General features: G+C 42.0%; 1 protein-coding gene across 1 annotated transcript; it reads left to right on the top strand.

Annotated features, from left to right (window-relative positions):
* Nucleotides 1-8962: 8962 nt before the first annotated feature.
* Nucleotides 8963-21074, top strand: NDUFA9 (NADH:ubiquinone oxidoreductase subunit A9). The gene is made up of 11 exons (XM_005533304.3): nt 8963-9029; nt 11107-11277; nt 12027-12124; nt 12299-12390; nt 14761-14902; nt 15236-15338; nt 15806-15873; nt 16008-16084; nt 17502-17597; nt 19412-19478; nt 20798-21074. Exons 1-11 carry the CDS (start codon nt 8981-8983, stop codon nt 20963-20965), a joined length of 1131 nt encoding a protein of 376 aa, XP_005533361.1. The 5' UTR covers nt 8963-8980; the 3' UTR covers nt 20966-21074.
* The last annotated feature ends 283 nt before the right edge of the window (nt 21075-21357 follow it).

Below are 21357 nucleotides of genomic sequence, written 5' to 3' on the forward strand. Positions count from 1 at the left end.
AATCAAAATTTTGCCGATACTCACCCTTCAGCGAGCTGAGTTGAGGTTTCTTGTAATCGGTACTTTTGATCTTCTTCCGGACCTCTACCTGGGTCCGTTAACTAAAAGGGTTTACCAGTTCCCGAGCTCAACAGGACGTATCCTTCCCCTTTTAGTTCCTTGCGATCAGTCCCCCGAGACACCCTTTGGCCTCAGGTTTTTACAAGTGTGTGTCGAGGAAAAAAAAAGCTTTCACTCTGGATTGCTTCCTTCGCGGCCTGCCAATTCCCTCGTGGGAGGATGGAAACGCGGCCTTGAAGTCCACACTCGCCCCGTGATCAGATCACGTCTCACACACTCGCCCGATCGCCCACTCAACCAGCAGTACTTACAGCTATTTTCCTGTGTGGGTGTCTTTGTGCACAACAGACGTTTTACGAGCAAAACAAGCCGCGGCTTCCCGAAGGCTCCGTGCCTTCCCAAGCTCTCCGATCCAGATCCTTTTCCTTTTTATTGTGGTTTTTATCTCAGCCTAAATTTGGTTCGGACGTCAGAACGAGCTACGGGGGTTCTCAACTCACCAGGCCGCCAAAATCAGTGGGGGTACCCGTCCTGGGCAGTGAGATTCCCCACAGTTTCTCCGATCCGAGTCACGGCACCAATCTGTTATAAATGCAATGGCAAAATAGGGTTAATACAAAAAGCGATTTCTTATAAAACAATTTTAATCACAAACAACAAGAGAAAAAAACCACAATAAATCAGCGCAGCGCTGGGTGGACAGGGAGACGTCTATACCCGGAGGTACAGATTTACCCAAATCCACGAAGGAGGGTAGACTGTCCGGGGTTTTTATAGGGATTTTGTGTCCTGAGGCCAAAACTCTGAGCAGTTACTGTTCAACAAAGAGTTTAGATGGCTGGTTGAATGAATTTCCTGGAACCGTGGAACTGAATTAATAGACGACTGGGCAGAGTCCTCTCGCATGTGAAAGGTTCTGAGTGCTTCTTGATTGTATCTTCGGTTGGGCTCTCAGGGTGAAGTGTCCAAGTCCGGTGTGGAGTCAACAGATATCTCGGCTGGGCTTCCACTTATTGTCCGGCCTGATTGCATCTTCAGCCGGGGTTTGCAGGAAGGGGTGCCCCGGTGCGGTGTGGAGTCGATGGGCATCTCGGCCTGGCTCCTTTCTTTGTTTAGCTTAATTGTTCGTGTCCTGCTCTTTCTTTCAGGCTGATGAACATCGCCTAGGGTCGTTACCGCCTGAATGGGTAGTTACTGCTGGGTTTGGGGAAATTCTTCGGCCACACTATATTTTATATAATTTTTACATTGTTACAAATCTAGTTATATACTTATTTATTCTTTCACGAATTTTTATCCAAGGTTACATTTATCACAAACACATACACTAGCAACTATTAACCAATGAACTGAGTAGCAAAAAGCTACTAACCAATTAGAATTAAACACAATGCTTTTAGAAACCATATAAATATGAGCTAGGAACAATAAAATTAAGCTATTTGTTGCATGAAGAAAATGTGTCGTGTCTGTCTCTACTGCAACACTCATGCTCTTATGGAATTATTTTGCAGCCTGTGAATTTTCACACGTATCTTTGTTCTCAATTACCAGACACATCTTGGTAGCGTCTGGGGAAAACCTGCAAGTCAAAGTTTTCTCTGTGCTGTGGTTATGCTTGTTATGATGCCTTGGAGTGGCTACTAGAACAGGGGCTGGACAGAGTTAAGAGAATAAAGTGGGTATTTAGTAAAGGTCTTCAACACATTCACCTTGGGCAGGCAAAAGCCTTCCAGAGGCTACACCCCAGATGGTTGGTGATCATGAGTTTTTCAGACAGATATAAATTTGGTCTATTTGTATATCAGGGTTAATTCTCCAATTATAGCTTCAGGTAATGAAGTCATGTACCTTTAGTTTGCTCTTCCCCCCCACGATTCACTTTTGTTTATACTTTTCAGAGCCTGAGGCAGATTGTGTCCTTGGTTCTCAGGCTTAGGAGGATTGTTTTGTCTGACCAAAATGTGAAGAGAGCTTACTTATACTCTATATGAAGTTCAGAGTTTTACACTACTGCAGTACATAATCTGAAAAATATAAAAGCTAAAATCTTAAGGCATCAATATGAGCTGCAAATATCCCTGGGAATCGTACCCTAGAGGGTGGGGACAGCATTTAGATTCCGTATGAACACCAAAGGAAATTCCTTAACTCTTTTTACAGCAATAATCTCACACTTGGAATGGACAAAAGCCTGTTCATACATCTTTTGGTGAATCACACCAACACAAACGGTTTCTATGTCAATCCTGGACACAAGGAAGGTAGGGAGGGTGATCTTTTATCTTTGAAAATTGAGTGCCAATTGGGAACACATTGCCAGCTTTGTTATCCATGATCCAGGCCAAACCCTGCTTGTCTGCCTGGAGCAGCCTCTTTGAAGCTGCTGGCAATATTAACAGCGTCCTTTAAGCAGGATTTATGACTTTCTGTAGGGTGAGAAGAGCTGGCAGAATACAGTGAAACAATTGGCATGCAACTAAAATCCTTTAGATGATTATCCCAGCTGAGCTTTTCCCAAAATAATTGCCAAGCTAATTTAAATGTGTGGCAATATCGGTACTACTGAAGACAGCTACACACAGATTTTTCTTTTTCTATTCCTGCATTTTAAGTCGAGAGTGTTTATTATGAGATGGTTCTTTACAGAAATGGTGTAAGACAAGGTTCCTGGACCCAAGATTTTACAGATAAATCTGAGCAGTAAAAAAAAACAAAAAACAAAACCACAAAAAAACCCACAAAAAACTTTAAAAATCTAACAAAAAAAAACCAAAACAAAACCTAACCAACAACCAAAACCAACGCACCACAGAAATTACTTCTCATCTGTATATTCGGAGATTTTTTTTATTGGCAATGCTTTTTGAAAATTGTTTTTTTGGGGGGGAGCCTCCAAGTGTTTTAGAATGAGAAGAAATAATTTTAAAATAATTTTTCAGATAAGAACAATTAGTCTGGCTATGTATGTGTGTCGGTAGAGATGAAAAATTTGTACCTGTACTGAAAAATATGGAAATAAATGTTCCTTTCAAATGAAATACAAAATAATTGTAGATGTTTCAGCCCAAAACACCACATCTTCCTGTGGCACAAGATAATACAATATTTTCCAAGTTCCCTTCCCAGACATGGTTTTCCTCAGGAAATCCATGTAAAAGACCCAATGTCAAGGACCCAGTCTTAACTACATTTCTTAACCTCAGGATATGGAATGAATTCTGCTTTTACTCACGTCTCTATTCCAAAAAATACAGAAAAGAAGCAGTGTGCATGTGAGGTTATCTTGTTGATTGTCATGATGAAAGTTTATATTCCAGTCAGGATCCAAAATGGAATTTTTAATAAGAATTTATTCATAACTCATATGAACTATATCCATATTTTCCCTATGTACATGTTTTCTGCTCTGCTTGCAATGAAAAAATTTCAGCATTTTTGCTATTGCAGTATAGCTAGAATTTGAACTTAAATAATCTCCTTTCACAGCTGAATTTAGTGCAAATAATGAAACTGTACAAAGATGAAAAGCAATTAAGGCTATTATCTTAGTAATATATAAATAGTTCCACCAAATACAAAGGAACTAATTTTCTTCTTGAATTGGCTATTTAGCATGCCTTCAATATTATAGCTTAAGATGTAATATTTTAAATAAACGTTTTGAGTTTGTTACAGTGTCTTTGACAGCATTCAATGGCACCATGCTGCTGTTTCCCCTGACCTCATCTGTGGGGAGCTCTGAGGGAGGAGATTAAGGTACAGAAGTCTTTTGGAACTGCAAGGAGCAACCACCTAAATTGCAATGCATGGGGAAAGCCGTAGTGTCTGTGCAAAGAATGGCCAAAAACCACTGAACCCCTACAAAACTGCTAAAATGCCTGCCTTTTCACCCAAGCATGTTTAAAATGTGCCTGTGGGTACCAGTTTGGGACAACAGCATGCCTTTTCTTTTTCTAAGTACTCACCTCCTGTCACAGTATTTACCTTTCTCTGAAAGAATAAGTGGGGGGGGGGAGGGGGGGGGGGGAGAAACAATTACATTGCTTGTTGAGGAACTGTTCATTGTGCACTGCAGTTGCACAATGTACTAAGAAGCCTTCCTGGATGTAAGTTAACACTTCTTGAAAGACCTGGTGGTATCTGTCAGTGCAAGAAAACAGCAATTTCAGGATTTTATTGTTAATTTTTGCAGTCCTGCAAAGAAAGAATCAATTAAAGAAGATGCCTAAAGCATTAAGAGCAGTTCCTCATATTTTCCTGTTTATTCTGATTCTTACTAGTAATCAATTTGTCTCTGGTCCTAGGAAAGCACTGTTCTCCTCAGTAAGAATACCTGTGATCAAGGTATGTGTAAAAATAGCAGGAAATATTGTTTTCTCCTTATCTTTGCCTGAGTAGCAGAGTGAACAGCTGAAGAAATAGGAATATTTTCTCTTCATAGGGTATTTCTTTTGATTTTGTACTTCCTTCAGACTGCCTGCTCAGTCTATCATGTGTAGGAGACAATCACGGTTCCTTGTGAATTATTTCTCACCACACACTTTCATGAGGGGGCCTGATTTTCAGTGCAAAGAGTAGACTGTTTTTAACATTTACTCGAGCAACTTGGGCAGCAGCTGTTCCATAAATGCTATAATCATTATTTCTGTCCTTATGGAAATGCAGAAACATTCTTCTGACTGTGACATGCCTGCTGTAAGACAGGAGACTCCGGGGGAAAAGTGAGAAAGTGTAGCTTGGATCCTGTCCCTGCAAAAGGGCTCAAAGCAAAGGCTGTCAGGTGGGTGCTCAGGAGAGAAATATTTTGGGAGGAAAAGACACAAATCTCAGGATTCTACTTGTTTTTACACTGATCTTTTCCAGACCTCACAGTATCCAAACCATCTCCAGAGCAAACCAGACATTATGGCAAAATACCTCCACACAGTATACTGAGTTGATTTGTCTTCCAAAATAGAAAGTTACCTTTTGCACCATTAAAGACACATAATTTTACGTTTACATAAAAAGGTAAAGATGTGACTTGCTACAAGCCCTCCTCTTGCTGATATTGCCATCTAGTGAAATTTAAGTATCTTCTTTTTTTTTTTTTTTAAATCAAACAAGATTACAATCTCAAGAGCTAGCAACAATTTTTCCTTGTATTCTCAAGAGTAATGTTGGAAATGTCTTTGTAAAAGCCAATTTTGAAACAAAGTTGCTTCTAACAGCACAGACAAAATTACTGTGACTTCACAGGGGTTTTGGGCGCCTGTTAGCCAAGTTTATACTATTGCTTCTTTTTTTCATTGCTTTTAATACTGTGCTGAAATTCTTTTTAAGATCCAGACAGTCTATTAGGACACTCAGCTATGCAGCAGCAGTACAGGAGTTGAAAAGGGGGACAAAATGTCCTCCATCAAGAACTCTGTAGGAAAGGTTTCAGACCCTAGTGAAGCCATAAGGAATTGAGTTTACTCTCTCTGTATAATTACAGAGAAATAGAATTGAAGACTTAAATATCTGCCTAGATAAAGATAGTGATTTTATATATATATATATATTTTTTTTTTACTAGACAAATGGGAAAGTTCCTCTGCACCACAAGAAACCAGATAAAACAAACCATCACTATATGAGATGGAACAGAAACCAGATGGTATTTAAGAATTTTAAAAAGAGGTTTCTGATCAGAAAAGATGAGAAGTGCAGCTCCCACAACAACAACAAAAAACCAAAACAAAATCTAGATCTCTTTTCAAAGTCCCTATTATCTATCTTTTCATGTCACATAGATATCTCAAACTAAGCAAAAGCAGGAACAGGAGTTATGGCCTTAACACCTTTGTATTCCACTGCAGAGAGGCTAAGACAAGCAAAAAGAATGCTGTTAATTCTTTGCCTTTCTTCTAGTTCTATTTTAATACTGTTCTTGTGGGCTATTGTAAAGGAAAAGAGGAGAAGCCGCATTTACTAAAAGTATTGCAAGCTTTGTTGTCACTAAGATCTGCAGCCTCCTGTGAGATTCTGAAAGATTTTGACTCCAACACAGATGAGGAGAGGTGAAATGCAAATGTTTTGGGGAAAACTATTACAGAGAATTCAGGAAATAATTTAGAAGAGTGAAAGAAACTTGAGAAGGAATGCATGTAAACCGATACTGAGGTGTGCAGTTGGAAAGCTGCGAGAAGAAGGGGTTGGCTAGCAACCGTTTCTTTCCCTAGAACATGAAGTCTGAGTGCCACTTGACTGCCGTACTCAGGGTCTCATTAGGTTTTCAAATGGAAGTTAAGTTTCTTCTAAGCTGCATGTGGAATCCTATCCTTTCAGTTTCACCTAAAGACCTCCAGGATCGTCAGCTGCCTTGAAGAAAAGTACCTGTAATAAAAGAGACAGTGGTGGGCATCCCTTTTCCTGCTCAACTTTAAACCGCACAACACACATTCGTATTACGCTCCTTTTTTTCAGCTGCATGTACCTTGACACTTTGGCTCTGTCGCTGAGCCCAACTGCATCCTTTTAATCTGGAAACAAAAGAGGAGAAAACAGCTGCTCAGTTTCACATTCCCTTTGAAGGCTATCAACATCATCCTGCGAACAGGGGCTAGGAGTTTTCCTTTCAAACTAAATGGACTACCCCATTCTTTCTTTCGATCACGCGGAGTTCCTGAACCTAAACCGTATCAAGTGGAACTATTGGTCACAAAAGGTGCCCGCTCAGGAGGCTGTTGTTTTTAACTCACATCCTGTAAAAAGCAACACACACCGTGGATTTATGCCCATGGACCATCACATTCCTTCACTCTTGCAGAGCCCACCTTCAAAACCTGCTATGTCCAGCTATTGTTCCCAATCCAAAGCTCCTAGAACAAAAAGTAAGCGCTGGCTTCCACTTTGTCCCCACTTTTGAAGTGCAGCACACCCAGGTCTGTGCACACAGCTCTGGGGACCCTCATGCACCCATCAGTCTCATAGAGTCCAGTTACAAATTTAAGAATGTTCAGCAGCTGCTCCCAAGGAGAAATTCTAGAACAAAGAGGCAGGGCTGGAATTCACTTTCCCTTTGCAGCCTTAAAAACTGCCCAGACAACGGTGAAACAATTCGAACTCTTTCGCATACAGAATCACACGTCCCTCCCTTCTATGCAGGATCACATGCTTTCAGTCTCGAAGAAAGCATCCACAACAGAACTCCTACACTAACTGCCCTCACACGAATGGAGCCGGCACAGAAGAGCGCTCGGCTTTCCCCTGGGCACTGAGAAGACGAACCACAGGATGGCGGTGTGGACTCGCAAAAGAAGAAAATGCACCTCGCCTATCTTAAAGTACCAAAAATACAGGTCAAGGTTGAAATCGCCACTGCGCTCAAATCAGCTTTCAGGACAAAAGGATTTCGCTGCTTTCCCGAGTAAAAACTGTTATTTACCTCCCACTTAAATGGCAACACAAACTCCTTTACGCTAATACATTTTTTCATTCTCGCAGAGCTCGGCTACAAAATTGAAACCATCCGGCAAAAGCAAAGCTCACAGAAGTGTCAGCTGAGAATACTGGTGCTTCCTTACTTCAGCTGTACCCAAAGAACTGCTCCTCACACTGTTCAATCTGGCGTGTGGTTCCCACTTCTCTGAGATGGCCTTCTGAAATTTTGTCAGTGCACTTATTTCAGACAAGGTAAGCAGCTACGCTCAGGATTGGTGTGCAGCAGGTAAGAGTGCCCTGGACAGGTAATGCCCAATGACAGTTTTCTGGCACCTTTGTAGGGGCTCATTTCTTGGATGTTGCTCATTCTGGTGAAGGGGATCTAATTTCTTTTGAGACAGGCTTATAGTTCTTCTCTTTGGCAAAGAAACCAATTTTGGATCTGTAGATTGGGTGGTCTTGGTGACATTTAATGGCTTTTCCTAACAGGCAGTTCTGTTGGTTAGAGCTTATGGTGGGAATGCAAAAGCCAGGCTGTTGAGCTTTCTGTCCTAGTACCTTTAGTGTGTGAGCAGTCACTGGTGCTGTTCAATTTGCATCCTGGCTCTCTGAGACTGAAGGATTATGATGGTTCATAGCGTGGAGAAGCAAAGTGCAGGCAGTAGGGTGTGTACTGGTAGCTCTTTGGGTGCAATTGAAGTTGTAAGCAACAAGAGCTTTCTCAGCTGGCACTTTTGTGAGCTGTTTTTGCTGGATGGTTCCACGATTGTAGCCGGACTCCACCAGAGAAGTTTGTGTTGCCGTTTGAGTGTCGTACAAATAAAGAGATTGTATTTGGAAGGGAAAGATCATGGAAATGTTTTTCTCCTGATACAGTGGATTGGAGAGCAGTGACATCTTCAGCTTGGCTCTGCACTTGGAGTAGTTTAGACCAAAGCCAGGAGTGTTTCCTTCTGTTGCAAGCCCACACTGCCATTGTACGGCTGGTTTTATGAGCGCTGACAGTGCCCAGGGAAGAGCCAGGCCCTCATCTTCCCCTTGTCCGGCACTTTCCTTGTCAGCTATGTATAGCAGCACATCCACCGCTAACGAAGGGTTTCCAGGTGAGGCCGGGCCCTGGTCCCAGGGAACAAGGCACAGGCCTCAAGCTGCACCAGGAGAGGCTCGGGTTGGACATTACGAAGAATTTTTTCACTTAAAGGAGAATTCTTTCTAGGACATTGGAACAGGCTGCCAAGCTGGAGGTGGAGCTACCGTCCCTGGAGTTACCGTTGCACCCTGAGGTGTTGGAGGAAACACTGGAGGCACCACTCACTGTCATAGCCCAGCTGACACAGCAGTACTGGATCACAAGTCAGTCTCACCAACCACAACAACCTCCCCAACACTAATGAGTTCCGTGACTTTTTAATTAAGCTGGCAGGCCCTGAGGGACCCCGCGCCCCCCACCCTGCGCAGCCGCGCTGCGCCCGCCGCCCCGCGCACGCGCCGCCCCGCCCCGGGAAGGCACAAGATGGCGGCGGCGACGCGCTGCGCCCGCGGGCTGCGGCTGCCAAGGGCAGGTGAGTGTCGGCCCCGACCCGGCCCCGGCGCTGCCGGCCGCCTCTCAGCGAACTCGGCCTGTCCGTGCGGCTCTGCCCCAGACCGGGACGTGCTCCGCTCCCGGCTCTGCGCGAGGGGAGCTCCCACCGTAGTGGTGGGGAAGGAGCTGCCGAAATACTTTCTGGGAGCGCGGAAATGATCGTGATTCTGTCTCCTTTCTCCTTAGGGAGCTGGGGGTTGGAGCACAAGGAGCTCGGGATGTAGCTGGGGTTCACTGCCCTGTAAGCTAAAAGCTTAGGTTCCTTTTGCTGTTTCTTAGGTGACTGTGACCTTTTGACCATGATCTGTGGTACAGTTCAGCTACCAATATTATATTTAAAGCACGTATTTGAGTCTGCTCACACTCTGAGTAACAGGGGAGGTGGTAAATAGGTTTTGTTGGTAAAGGGGAGGGAGGAGCTCAATATCCTTCTTATGGGAGCAGTGTGTTCTTTATTTACCTAAGTGGCTGTCAGACTACCTTTCAGGACAAAATGGGAGATGTGGAGTCTTTTTCCAGTTCGTGGGGATGGGAGAAGATGGGGATAGACAAACTTTTGAGTAGAGAAAAGGGCACTTTGGGTTTGCTGTGGATATTTGAGCTTTAATTCATAGAACGACAGAATTATTTGGATTAGAAGGGACAGTAAGGATCATCTGGTTCCAACTCCTTGCCATGGGCAGGGACACCTTCCACTATCCCAGCTTGCTCAGAGCCCCATCCAGCCTGGCCTCAGATAGTGCCTGGGATGGGGCAGCCACAGCTGCTCTGGGAAATGGAATTTGAAGCGATGATTGGGCATGTAGCCATAGCTGGTGATAATTTGTGACAGCCAGACCACATAGAGTTATGGAACAAGGAAAGATGTTAATCACTAAACACCTTACAGTGCAAGGTAAGCACAGCAGGGGGATACACAAAAGTGAGAGGATACAAAACCGTAATTAGATATTATTTGTTAGTATGACAGTGAAGAGGCATTATGAAGAGCCTGTCACCAATATTTTTTGCAGAAGTAACAGTAGAAAAGCCAGTGGATAGTTGAAATATATAAATTGTTATTGATTTTTTTAACTTTCAGTGGCTGTCAAACTGCCTTTCAGGGCAAAATTGGGGATGCAATATCTTTTCCCAGTTTGTGGGGTGTGGAGACAACAGGGATAGGCAGATGTTTGGGTAGCAAAAAACCTCCATCAGTCACTGAAATTTGGTTGGACTTTCTGGTTTGAGTTCTGCCAGCTGGGGTAACAGAATATAATTTATGCCTCAACACACCCTATCATTTTAATCTTCTGAACATTGTAGGTGCAATGTCAGTGCCCCTGTGTACTGGTAATTCCTAATGACATTGGGATAAAATCTTCAGTGTGCAAGTGCCACGTTGCTCCCAGTCCCGTCCAACCTGGTCTTGGGCACTTCCAGGGATGGGGCAGCCACAGCTGCTCTGGGCAACCTGTGCCAGGGCCTTACCACATTCACAGTGGTTCACAGAATTTTCTCCTCATATCCAATCTAAATCTGCTCTCTGTCAGTGTGAAGCCGTTCCCCCTTGTCCTGTCACCACATGCTCTTGCATATCAGTATCCTAATTATGTCCTGCCTCCATGGCTCCCAAGTTTTCCTAGCTTCTTGAGGAAAGAAACAGCTTTGAGTCAGTATCCTGTGTATCCTGGATCTGGCTCTTTGCATCTCTCCCTATCTCCTCACTTCAGAGCCTGTGATACAGGAGGTATCTTTTATTGCTTCCTCTGCTATATTTTGTATTTTTATTGAGTATTCTTTACTTGCTTCACCTTAAACTCACAGTAAGCTTTGCTTGCTCTTTAAGAACTGATAACCTTTGTCAGCTCCTTCCCTGTCTCAGTTTGGTCCTTAACTTTACCAACAGCTTCCCAGGTCTGCTCCCCTCTGACCTCTCCAGATACCTCTGAAACAGCCTATCAGGAGTCTTGGCATGGGATGCTAGAGATTTGTGATGGGAAAACCAAGATAAACTGTGAGTTAGCAGTGCTGAATCCCAGTTAATGTCCCAAACTCTCTCCTGTTCTGTGTTGCAGGCCATGGAGCTTCTGTCCTGACTGCAGCACCGTTGGTGTTGCAGCAGCACCGGCAAGTCCATCATGCCGTGATCCCTCATGGGAGAAGTGGAAGATCCTCTGTCAGTGGCATTGTGGCCACTGTCTTTGGAGCCACAGGTTTCCTGGGACGATATGTTGTCAACCGCTTAGGTAATGCTCTCCAGGAGTACTGATGAAAAAAACTACCCAAAAAAATGTTTAACAAAACTAATTACTCTTTAGGTTGCAGGGTGATGGAGAAGTGTCTGGCATTTTGGGTCTTAAGTGTTTTGCAGTCTGCTTGAGACTGCATGTGACAAATAGTAAAAAGCATTTTAATCAAGAAAATATTGGAGCTTTGGAAGCTTAAGGTCATTAAAGTAAGTCTTACTCCTGTAGAACGCAAGCCTGAGGAGAGCTACAGCATGTATTTGATTCTTCTGGTATTAGACTTAAGACGTTTTACTTTATAAAAGGCTTGCAGGAATTTCATTGGAATTCTTTAAAACTTCCCTTTTGTATTTAAATTTTGGAAAATAACCCATGCTGCTTTTTTCCCCTCCTTCATTTCATGCAACTTAAAAAATGTAGAGGTCCTTGTATATATTTAATTTTTTTAGTTATTGTGCTGTGTTTATAGGACACACCATTTTTGTTGTTGTTTGTTAACAAGCTTTGGCATTTTGTCTACAAGCCTAAATATTAAGGAAAGAATCCAGTTTAAAAATTTGAATTATACAGGTTCAAGAACAACCTTAGTTCTGTTCTACTTCTAGCTTTGCAGATGTGTATTGAAGATATCTATGTCTAATTGTAATGCTTAAATGCCAGGGGAAAAAAGGGAGCTTTCTTTATTTAGAACTTCATCTACTTAAAGGGATGTATTTGCTTGAAACTTTGGGTTTTTTGTGGCCCTTTAGGTCGCATTGGCTCTCAAGTCATCATCCCCTATCGCTGTGATCAGTATGACCTGATGTATCTGCGGCCCATGGGTGACCTGGGGCAGCTTCTTTTCATGGTGAGTCTGGTTTGAGATCAAGCTCAAACCCCTGGGCAGCCAGGTAATCCTTCTCAAAGACACAACTCCAGCTATAGTGTAGCCTCTAAGTAGAAGTGGTGTGAAAGAGCTTACTTTGGTGATGCCTAATGACACATTTTGTCATCTTTCCCTCATTTGATGCTCTGCTTGCAGGAATGGGACTGCAGGGACAAAGATTCCATCCGAAGAGCCGTGGAGCACAGCAATGTGGTCATTAATCTTATTGGAAAGGAATGGGAAACAAAGTAATTTTCCTTTTTTTTCCTTTTCCTGTATATGATAGATTTGCATCGGGTATTGTAGCCATGTTTTACAGCATGTGTGTGCAGTGATGTTGTCATTATTCTTGGCTTCTGTGAAAAGGTAGCCCAAACATTTTGCATATAAAATTTCTTTAAATGGTTAGCTCCAGTCCTGGTTGTGATCTGCTTTGGAAAAGTGCATTCTTTCCAAAATTTTCCAGAGTACAACTTAATGTGCTGCTTTCATGTACCTCACAGGTGTTCCCTGAGTGCCTTCGTATAGATGACAGGGCCTTTTCTTATACCAATTTCTTATATTTACATTTACATTTTATTTTTATTTAACTCATACTTAGATTATATTTACATTATCACAGAGCTAAGATTTCGTCCTGTCATTTGGATGTCATGGTGAGTTGTAGCCTGCTAGAAAATGCCATGATCAAACAGGAATACCTGATGAAGAGTCCCTAAGATTGACTAATAACATCATTCCTTGATAGAATTTTGGTACAGCCAATATTAGCTACAGAAGCATTCTTTGATGATAATTTCTAAGAACAGTTCCTTTTTGAAATTAATTTTAAAATTCCCATATTTTAGGTTAAAAATACCTGTAACAGCCTGTGTGTGTGCCTTCTCTGAGAACAGCCTTCTTTGTGTGTGTGTGTTCAGGCAATCATATCCATTTTATTTAAAGCCTTGTGTAGAACTGTTAGACAAAAATTTAATGGTGAGATTTGCCTTTATATGGTGCATAATTTCTGCTGTCATTGTGGACAGAAACAAATGCAGATACCAGTTTCATCTCTGCTTACACCCTAATGCTTTTGTTGCCTTTCTTTTTATGAACAGCCCTTTGATGTTCAAAATTTCTGGACTTGTGCAAAAAGTATGATTTATAGAAATGAGTTTCTTTTGTTATTAAAAGGAAATATAAGGGAAACAACAGAAAGTTTTCATTCTATTTAAAAATTCCCAAACCTTGTTCTCTGTACAGTTCAATAGATTCAAACAGACAAGTCTTGGTCCATGTTTAAAACTTCCAGACATTGCAGAACTTAACCACTGTGTGGTACAAATGTTTTAATCACATATTTTATGCATGTGGGTATTGGTGGTGCTGAAACCCTGAGATCAAGTTCTCTGGTTTGTTAAACATCAAGTCTGAGTAACCATTGTAATCATCCCAGAGCCTGCGAAAAACTTGAGCAGGAAGAAAAGTAAGATTAGATAGAGAGATCAGGCAAAAAAAAGCAAAGCCTGCCATGAAATACTTTCCTTCTTGCCTTGTACTTGTGTCCAGGCTCCTCTATGTGTACTGTGTTGTTTGAAACTCCATGGTTACGGGAGGGATGTTGTTCATTCTCATGTGTTTCTAAATCTGTTCTGGTGAGCAGAGCAGGAGTGATGGTTCCCAGGATCAGATTAGTTATTGAAGGCTCAAAAATAACTTTGTATTTTTAAGGCTTTCTTTGGACTTCAGTAGGATCTGAAGAGCTGTGGGAGGAGATAAGGACACAGAGGGAGGTGTGTGGGTAAGATGTTTGCTACCCAAAGCAAATGGTCAAGGTGCAGGGGTGCTTACAGGGACAATACAATGACATGAGAAGCCAGTTCGGTCTTGGAATAGTTGGAAAGAATTTTGGGATTGTTGGTAGCCTGTAATGTCAGTTCTGTGTGGAGACAGAGCTTCTGTATTATTCTTGAACAGATACCAAACTGGTTGACAGTATAACCTCCTAATTTAGGCCCCTTGAATGTCATACAGTGAGGGGAGGATTTCTTCTTGCTTCTCCTGGAAGTCCCTTTCAGCTCTGAAATGGTTCTAAATGCTCTGACAAATTGTTTTTCCATTTGCATGAGCACTTCTGTGTTAGCTGGTTTGTTTTTGTCTGCTTCCCCCCTGCCAGGCATCTGACCTGACTTGTGCTGCTCAGAAATTTTTAGCTTCTTTGTAGTGTAATTAATGTGTCAAATCAAGGCAAATTTTGAACAGGATTTGTGAAAATACAGCCTTGCTCAGAGTTCAAGATGCAGGAGTGCTTTTAATAAAAATAAGCTGTTTTCACTTTCAGTGGGAGTCTTCTATTTGTCACAGACAAATGGGCAAGAGGATTTTTCGTACTGACTTAATCTTACCAGGTGAAAAGGCAGAGAAGCTAAAATTGAAGATTACGGTTTCAATGTCACTTGCCTCTAAATTTTATTATATGAAGAGTCCATCATGAAGGGAAATTTTGTTTCTAACGAAGAATGTCAGTATAGGTTTTTGATAATACGTTCAAGTAATACATAATAATTGATTTATGGCTGGTTGGTAGCCATTGTTGATTGCTCTTAAAGTAACATTTGGGTTTTGCCTTGCTTTAGAAACTTCAAATTTGAAGATGAATTTGTAAATATTCCTCAAAATATTGCACACATAAGTAAGGAAGCCGGTGTGGAAAAATTCATTCATATCTCTCACCTGAATGCTAGCATGAAGAGTCCTTCCAAATACCTCAGGGTCAAAGTAAGTCTGGAATCCACGCAAATATATTTCCTGAGAATGTACTTTGTGTTTGGTTTGGGTCTATTTTTTTCCCCCAGCTGGGTCTGTTTGAAGGAAATCAGTGTATGAATTTACAAAAGACTGTTCTCTGCTGCTGAAAAATATTTGGACTTTCTATGAGAGCTTTATCTTAGTGCAGCATCTCAAGGATCAAATGGCTTAGATATAAATAATTTTTGTGCTACTGATGGTGTCATTTCTTTTAGTTCTGTAGTAAGGATGTTTTCTGTTATGAAAGGCATCTACTGCTTGGTTCAGTATGGATCTAATGAATGTGTTTGTTTTAATTGCTAGGCTGTTGGAGAGGAAGTAGTGAGGGAAGAATTTCCAGATGCTATAATTTTGAAGCCCTCTGAGATGTTTGGGAGAGAGGACCGATTTCTCAATCATTATGCAAGTATGTACTCTTGGAATAATAAACCCATGTATGATTTTTATAACTGCCTGTAGAGAACAGAGAGAAAATGGGATTTGCTTCTGAGAAGCAGACAGGTGTGTTTTTACTGGGAATGTGTGGGATACATAGCAACATACTAAATTCTCACTCATGACAGAACTCTTTCTCAATCTAGTTAGATGTTGCTCTTTGTTTTTATTTTTGCAATAATTTTCTTTTGAGGGGAGGGTGTGTACTGAGCCACTCTAAAGAAACAGCAAATGCAGCCCTCTCATTGCTGTTAATACAAAAACTAAATGTGTCTTGAAAAAAATACTGCTGCAATTGACTGGGAATTCTTCCCAATTCTATATTTTTTTTAAAAGTGAAGTCAATTTTCAGAAGAGATCCACACACAGTGTGGTGTAAAATGTCTTGGTTATTCTGATAGTGAAAGGGTTCCCAGATTTTATCTTTTTTTCTATCAGACATGCGCTGGTTTGGTGGTGTGCCTCTTATTGCTCTGGGGAAGAAAACAGCCAAGCAACCAGTCTATGTAAGTTTTCCATGAAATCTCAATCCCAAATCCTCAGTGGGTGGATGTGTTGGTCTGTAAACCACCTCTGAAAGAAGAGTGTGTGCATGTATTCCTGTTTTCTCATGGTAACTGTCGGAATTTGTTCCTCACAGGTGGTTGATGTAGCAAAGGCAATTATTAATGCAATTAAGAATCCTGATGCAAAAGGAAAAACATATGCCTTGGCTGGGTAGGTCACTTTTTGTGATTCTGATTAACTGTAGTACATCTTTTGGGTGTCATTTTTTGGCATGCTGCACAGTACATTTAATTGCTCCACCCATGCACACAGTTTGAGCTGCAATAAATTTCACCTCCTTTTTGGGAGGAAAAATGGCCCAGGCTCTTACTGTGACTACTCTGGGCCCCACTGCATTTCATGTGATGTATGTGCACACAAAGAAATAGGCAGCTTGGGAAATATGCTTGACAACATGGATTTGGGGAAAATTCTGGTAAAGCTGTGTGGAAACCACCTGGAATTAGAATGGCTTAGAGGCAGTGGATCTACAGTGGATCTATAGTTAGAAACTGGATTTACAGGTTTCCCAGAGAAGCTGTGGCTGTCCCATCCCTGGAAGACGTCAAGGCCAGGTTGGACAGGGCTCTGAGCAACCTGGGCTAGTGAAGGTGTCCCTGCCCATGACAGGGATTGGAATGAGATGATTTTTAGGGTCTCTTCCAACCCAAACCATTTTATGAGTCTCTGATCACTTGGAACTTTTCCTGAGTTCATGTTAGTTGAAGACTCAGTTATCATACCTGTAACCTCAGACCTTGGCATCTGTGATATCCTGGGTTTATCAAACTGCTCAGCAGTGTGCGCTTGTGGTGTCATGGAGCTTTTCAGAGCGTTTTGGAATGGCAGCAAATTGCCTGGAAAGCCAAGGGAGATAGCTGACAGCCAATGTGAGCCATTTAGAGAGCCTAAAATGTCAAGGCAGAATGTGAACAAGAAAGGAATGGGAATTCCCAGTGGTTTATGTTACTCTTAGACAGGTGTATGAAAGACTGACTGCTTCATTCACTCCATCTTGAGAGGGGAGGAATGCATTTTTTGGACAATTCATCTTGCTTTTAAATAAAACAAGATATTGTTGGTCAGGTAAAGGCAAGTGAATCAACATCCCTGCAGCCATTTCCTACCAAAGATGGGATGTCTTGTTAATAAAGTGTCCTTAATTCTCCATTTGCTTTCTGGCTTCCAAGTGGGTTTGAACAAACTTCTGTCATAGTGCTGGAAGTCTTGAGTTCAGAATTGGAGTCAGCATGGAAGGAGGCACATTCAGGTGTGCTTTCAAAGCACACGGAATACATTTCATCCAGTGTGGTTGTGGTTAGCCTCGGCCAAAAGCCCACTGTTCTTTCCTGTCACTTCTTTTCCATGCTTTTCCCCAGCTCCAGGGTGGGCCCTTCTCCAGGCTGCAGTCCTCCAGGATAAACCTCCTCTCTGTGAGCCATGGGGGAGTCTCTGCTGGCAAATGTTTTGGATAGAAGAAATAGGCTTTTTGTAGCCTTAGGGGTGGAGTGTTTAATTTTTTTTTCTCTTGCTGCAAATACGGAAGTGTAGCTGACTGAGGTGTGATGTTTGCTGCTTTCCCTTCCAGACCTCACCGGTATCTCCTGTATGACATGGTCGAGTATATCTACACCATATCCCACCACCCCTTCATTCCCTACCCCCTGCCACGGCCTCTCTACCAGTAAGTGGGACCCTAATTCAGTAAGCTCTTGGCAGCACAGAAGCAAAATACCTGTTGCATGGATTATTTACTCTGCCCAGCTCTTATTTAACATGGCGGGGTTGTAGAAGTTGCCTTTCCTGAGATACTTGTTAGCCAATTTTGAGCCTTCAGCTCAGGAACAGGCCTGCATTTGATGATCTGGTACTTGAAATGCATGCTTGTAGTGAGCTTAATATAGCTGTTCATTTCAGAGTCATTTGTCCCTGACATCTAGGGACAGGATGAGAGGCCATAGCCTCAAGATGCACCAGGGAAGGATCAGGTTGGACATCAGGAATAATTTCTTCATGGAAAGGGTGGTTGAACATTGTAATGGGCTACCCAGGGAGGTGTTGAATAAACAACTGGACGTGACACTCAGTGCCCTGGTCTGGTTGACAAGGGTGGTGATCAGCAAAGCTTGGACTTGATCATCCTGGAGGTCTTCTCCAACCTAAGTGATGCTGTGACTGAATGGCTTTGCTGAGCCAAGAAGTAGCAAAAGGTCCTAATTTGATAAAATTACTAGCAAACCAAATTATCTTTAATAATACCACAGGGAGAATCTCTGTGTATGTTGCTGACTGCAGGCCCTGACAGATTTTTGTGCAAAATCTTAAGGATCTGCTACTGAGCCTGGGCCTGATCCTTGGGAAGTAATCACATCTTTTTGAAGAGCTACCCCAAGCAATAAGTGCCATTTCAGAAGTTGCCCTTGGCATGATGGGGCTGTGTTATTATTTGGCATCCTGGTCCTCCTCATTTTTAGTACAAGGCAAATTAATAAGCTTAATTAGTCACCAGAGTTAGAACCCTTCTGCCAGTAGGAATCAGCTTTGGATTCATGGAAGTGGTGATGGATAATGCTTAGAACCTCCTAAACTGTTGTGGTTGTTCCTGTATTGGCTGCAACAGGTACCAGGTTATAACATGGCTCTGGTGACACAGAGCAGCTTGTTAAAAAGGTGCTGTGTGGGTGTTTCTTAGTTTTATTCACATTTGCTGCAGTCCATGTTACACTTCTTTATTTATGGGCTAAACTAAGTGATAGTTCATATTTTTGAGAAAAGAATGCACCTAAAAGGCAGATGAGCCTGGTTATGTTTATGTGCAGTAACTCAGTAACACCCTAATCTGCCAGGTGTGCACTTCAGCAAGAGGACCTGTTTAGTAAGAGATTCTGCTGTTGGCCCCAAGACACTGAGCAAGAGCTGTAGCATTATTTTCTTATCCCTGTCAGATTTCCTTTCTTTCAAGGGAAACTTCATTTCTCAAAACTACAGGTATCCCAATCCTCACCCTTATTATATATTGCTCCAGATTCCACCAGCTTGTTTGTGTTGCTGATAACTCATTTAATTGTCAGCAATTGTGTTTTTTCCTGGAGTCATTGAATCCAACTTTGTGACTAATTAGATTGCTGCCTACACTGGCAGGGAAGAGTTTGGATGAAAAGCAGGGGCAAGACTAAGCCCTCTGGTGTGTGGGGAATTGGATGTGGAGTTTACTTTCCCCACCCACTAATGCTCATTTTAATTTCTAGATATCTGCTTCTCTATTCCATCCAAAGTAAAATAATACAAGATCCAATAATTCAGGAACAGTTAATTACCAGAAACACAACTAAGAACCTGTTGGCTGGCACATCTAGTGCTTTAATGAACTCAGAGCTTGCAAGAACAACTTCAGAACAAGCTCTTGCTCACCGTCTGTTAAGTCTGAAGTAATTTTTACCAGATTTCTGAGTATCTGGATAAATGACTGCACTTCTGCAATATTTCTTCTGTTCACAGTTTAGTTGCAAGATTCTTTGAGATGAATCCATTTGAACCATGGTTGACACGGGACAAGGTGGATCGGGTAAGCATGGGACCAGCCAAAAATCCCTCTTGGGAAGTGTTTCATTGTGCGTTTGTAACTCCCCCTTGTAGTTTTGCATTTTCCAAAAACACATGGAATTGAAAACAGCCAAAAGTAGAGGTTGGATGAGCAAAGTGGGCGGGGCAGTGCTCCCCACTCTTAATCAGTTTATGTAGCTCTAGATGCACTAAAATCTCTTTCATCATCCAGGGAATGGGGTTTTTAACACCTGAAGTTGAACTGATGCACTGTGCACATTCCAAAATCCTGCTTAATATTCAAGTGCGTTTCTTGGGAGAATGTTGCCACTTCATGTTTATTCCTGACTACTCAGAGTGTTTCTTTGGGGTTGAAGAAATAAGTTGCAAAAAACCAACTCCAAGCAAGGAAAAAGTAGGAATTGACAAGTATTAGTGTCAGAATTTGGCATATGTGTAGGCTAGCAAAGATAGTCATGTACATTCCCTTAACTTTCTGCTTTCTGAATTACAGTGACTCTCCCAACTGTTGTTCAGCATTGGAATTTCAGTGTATTTTGTTACAACACAGTATCAATAGCCTACTTAACCTGATTATCCCCCAGTAACATCTCCAAAAGCCTTTCTTCCAGCTGCCTTTCTAGTTTCTTGAGTTACATATCATAAAATAAGCCTGCACCAAATCACTGAAACTACTGCAAGTCAGCTATAGCATAGGTAGTGTAAGAGGGAGTTTCTCCATGTCACTTCTGGGTTTGATTGTTCCTCTTTCAAAGCTTTTTATCTTTAAATAATCTGTACAATATTAGATATGTTTGACTTAAAAGACCTCTCAGGGAACACCAGCATAAGAGAAGTCTGTTTTCTAGTATTTAAGCCATAGGGGTTGCATATATGGTAATAGAATACTCGTCCTGTACAGAACCATATTGGAACCATAAACAGAGGAAAACAATCTACCAGAGGTGATAATTCAATGCACATTTTTTTGACAAATCAGAATATCCATAATTGGAGTTCAGGTATAGCCTTTGAGTTCTTGATTTTGCAGTTGTGATTCAGTAACCTCCCTGATAATGTATGGAGAGAAAAGGAAGACACTTCCTGCATGGTATTTATTCCTGACTTGAAGCCTGAAGGACTTTTGCTGGATGCAGAATACCTGTACCTCCTGTTGAAGGTCTTGGTACTCAAGACCTTGTGTAATTATGCCACAGTTGCGTTTGAATCTTTCTCTTTCCTCTACTTCTTTTGGCAGGAGAATGATTGCATTGGGTGTAAAGCTGTTAATTTCAAGTGAATTATCTTTTTGTTTCCTTACCCTCCCCATTCTTGTTGAAGTTTCACACAACAGACATGACATTTCCTGACCTTCCTGGTTTTGAAGAGTTGGGGATTCAACCAACCCCCCTGGAGCAAAAAGCCATCGAAGTTCTGCGCCGTCACCGCAGATTCCGCTGGTTGGACGCTGAGCTGGAGGAAGCAAAGCCAAAAACACAGCCCATGTAACATCTGAAAAGGGGAATACTTAAAGCTTCTTAAACTGCCTTTGGATGACCCAACTTCTTTGGAGGACTGTGTACATACTGAGTAAAATGTATTAATCATGTAAACTGTATTTCACCAGTGTTGTCTTTTCAGTTAAGGGGGGACTGTCACTGCAACACAGATTTTCTCTCTGCCACAAAAGCAGATAATATGGTTGCTTAGCTGGTGAGCATTGCAATGTTTTGAAGGCTGGGGTAGAGGGAATGTGCCATAACACTTGCTCCTTTCTCCCTTTGCTCTCAAAGCAAATGTGTCACTGAGCTTTAGGTGCTCAAATGGTTTCAAGAGTGTTTCTGTTAGGGACTAGGTCACCCAGAATGTGCCCTTTCCAGTAGGGATTGCTGGGAATGCCA

This window comes from Pseudopodoces humilis, chromosome 5, assembly GCF_049639895.1.
Source record: "Pseudopodoces humilis isolate 2021_Gansu_Grassland_sample_001 chromosome 5, ASM4963989v1, whole genome shotgun sequence".
In the NCBI taxonomy this organism is placed as follows: Eukaryota; Metazoa; Chordata; class Aves; order Passeriformes; family Paridae; genus Pseudopodoces; species Pseudopodoces humilis.

Bases quoted from the DNA above. Each gene is read 5' to 3' on its own strand.
- NDUFA9 (XM_005533304.3), top strand. From the start codon at position 8,981: ATGGCGGCGGCGACGCGCTGCGCCCGCGGGCTGCGGCTGCCAAGGGCA. The intron at 9,030-11,106 runs GTGAGTGTCGGC...TCTGTGTTGCAG, and splicing joins GCTGCGGCTGCCAAGGGCAG to GCCATGGAGCTTCTGTCCTG. The intron at 19,479-20,797 runs GTAAGCATGGGA...TTCTTGTTGAAG, and splicing joins CACGGGACAAGGTGGATCGG to TTTCACACAACAGACATGAC.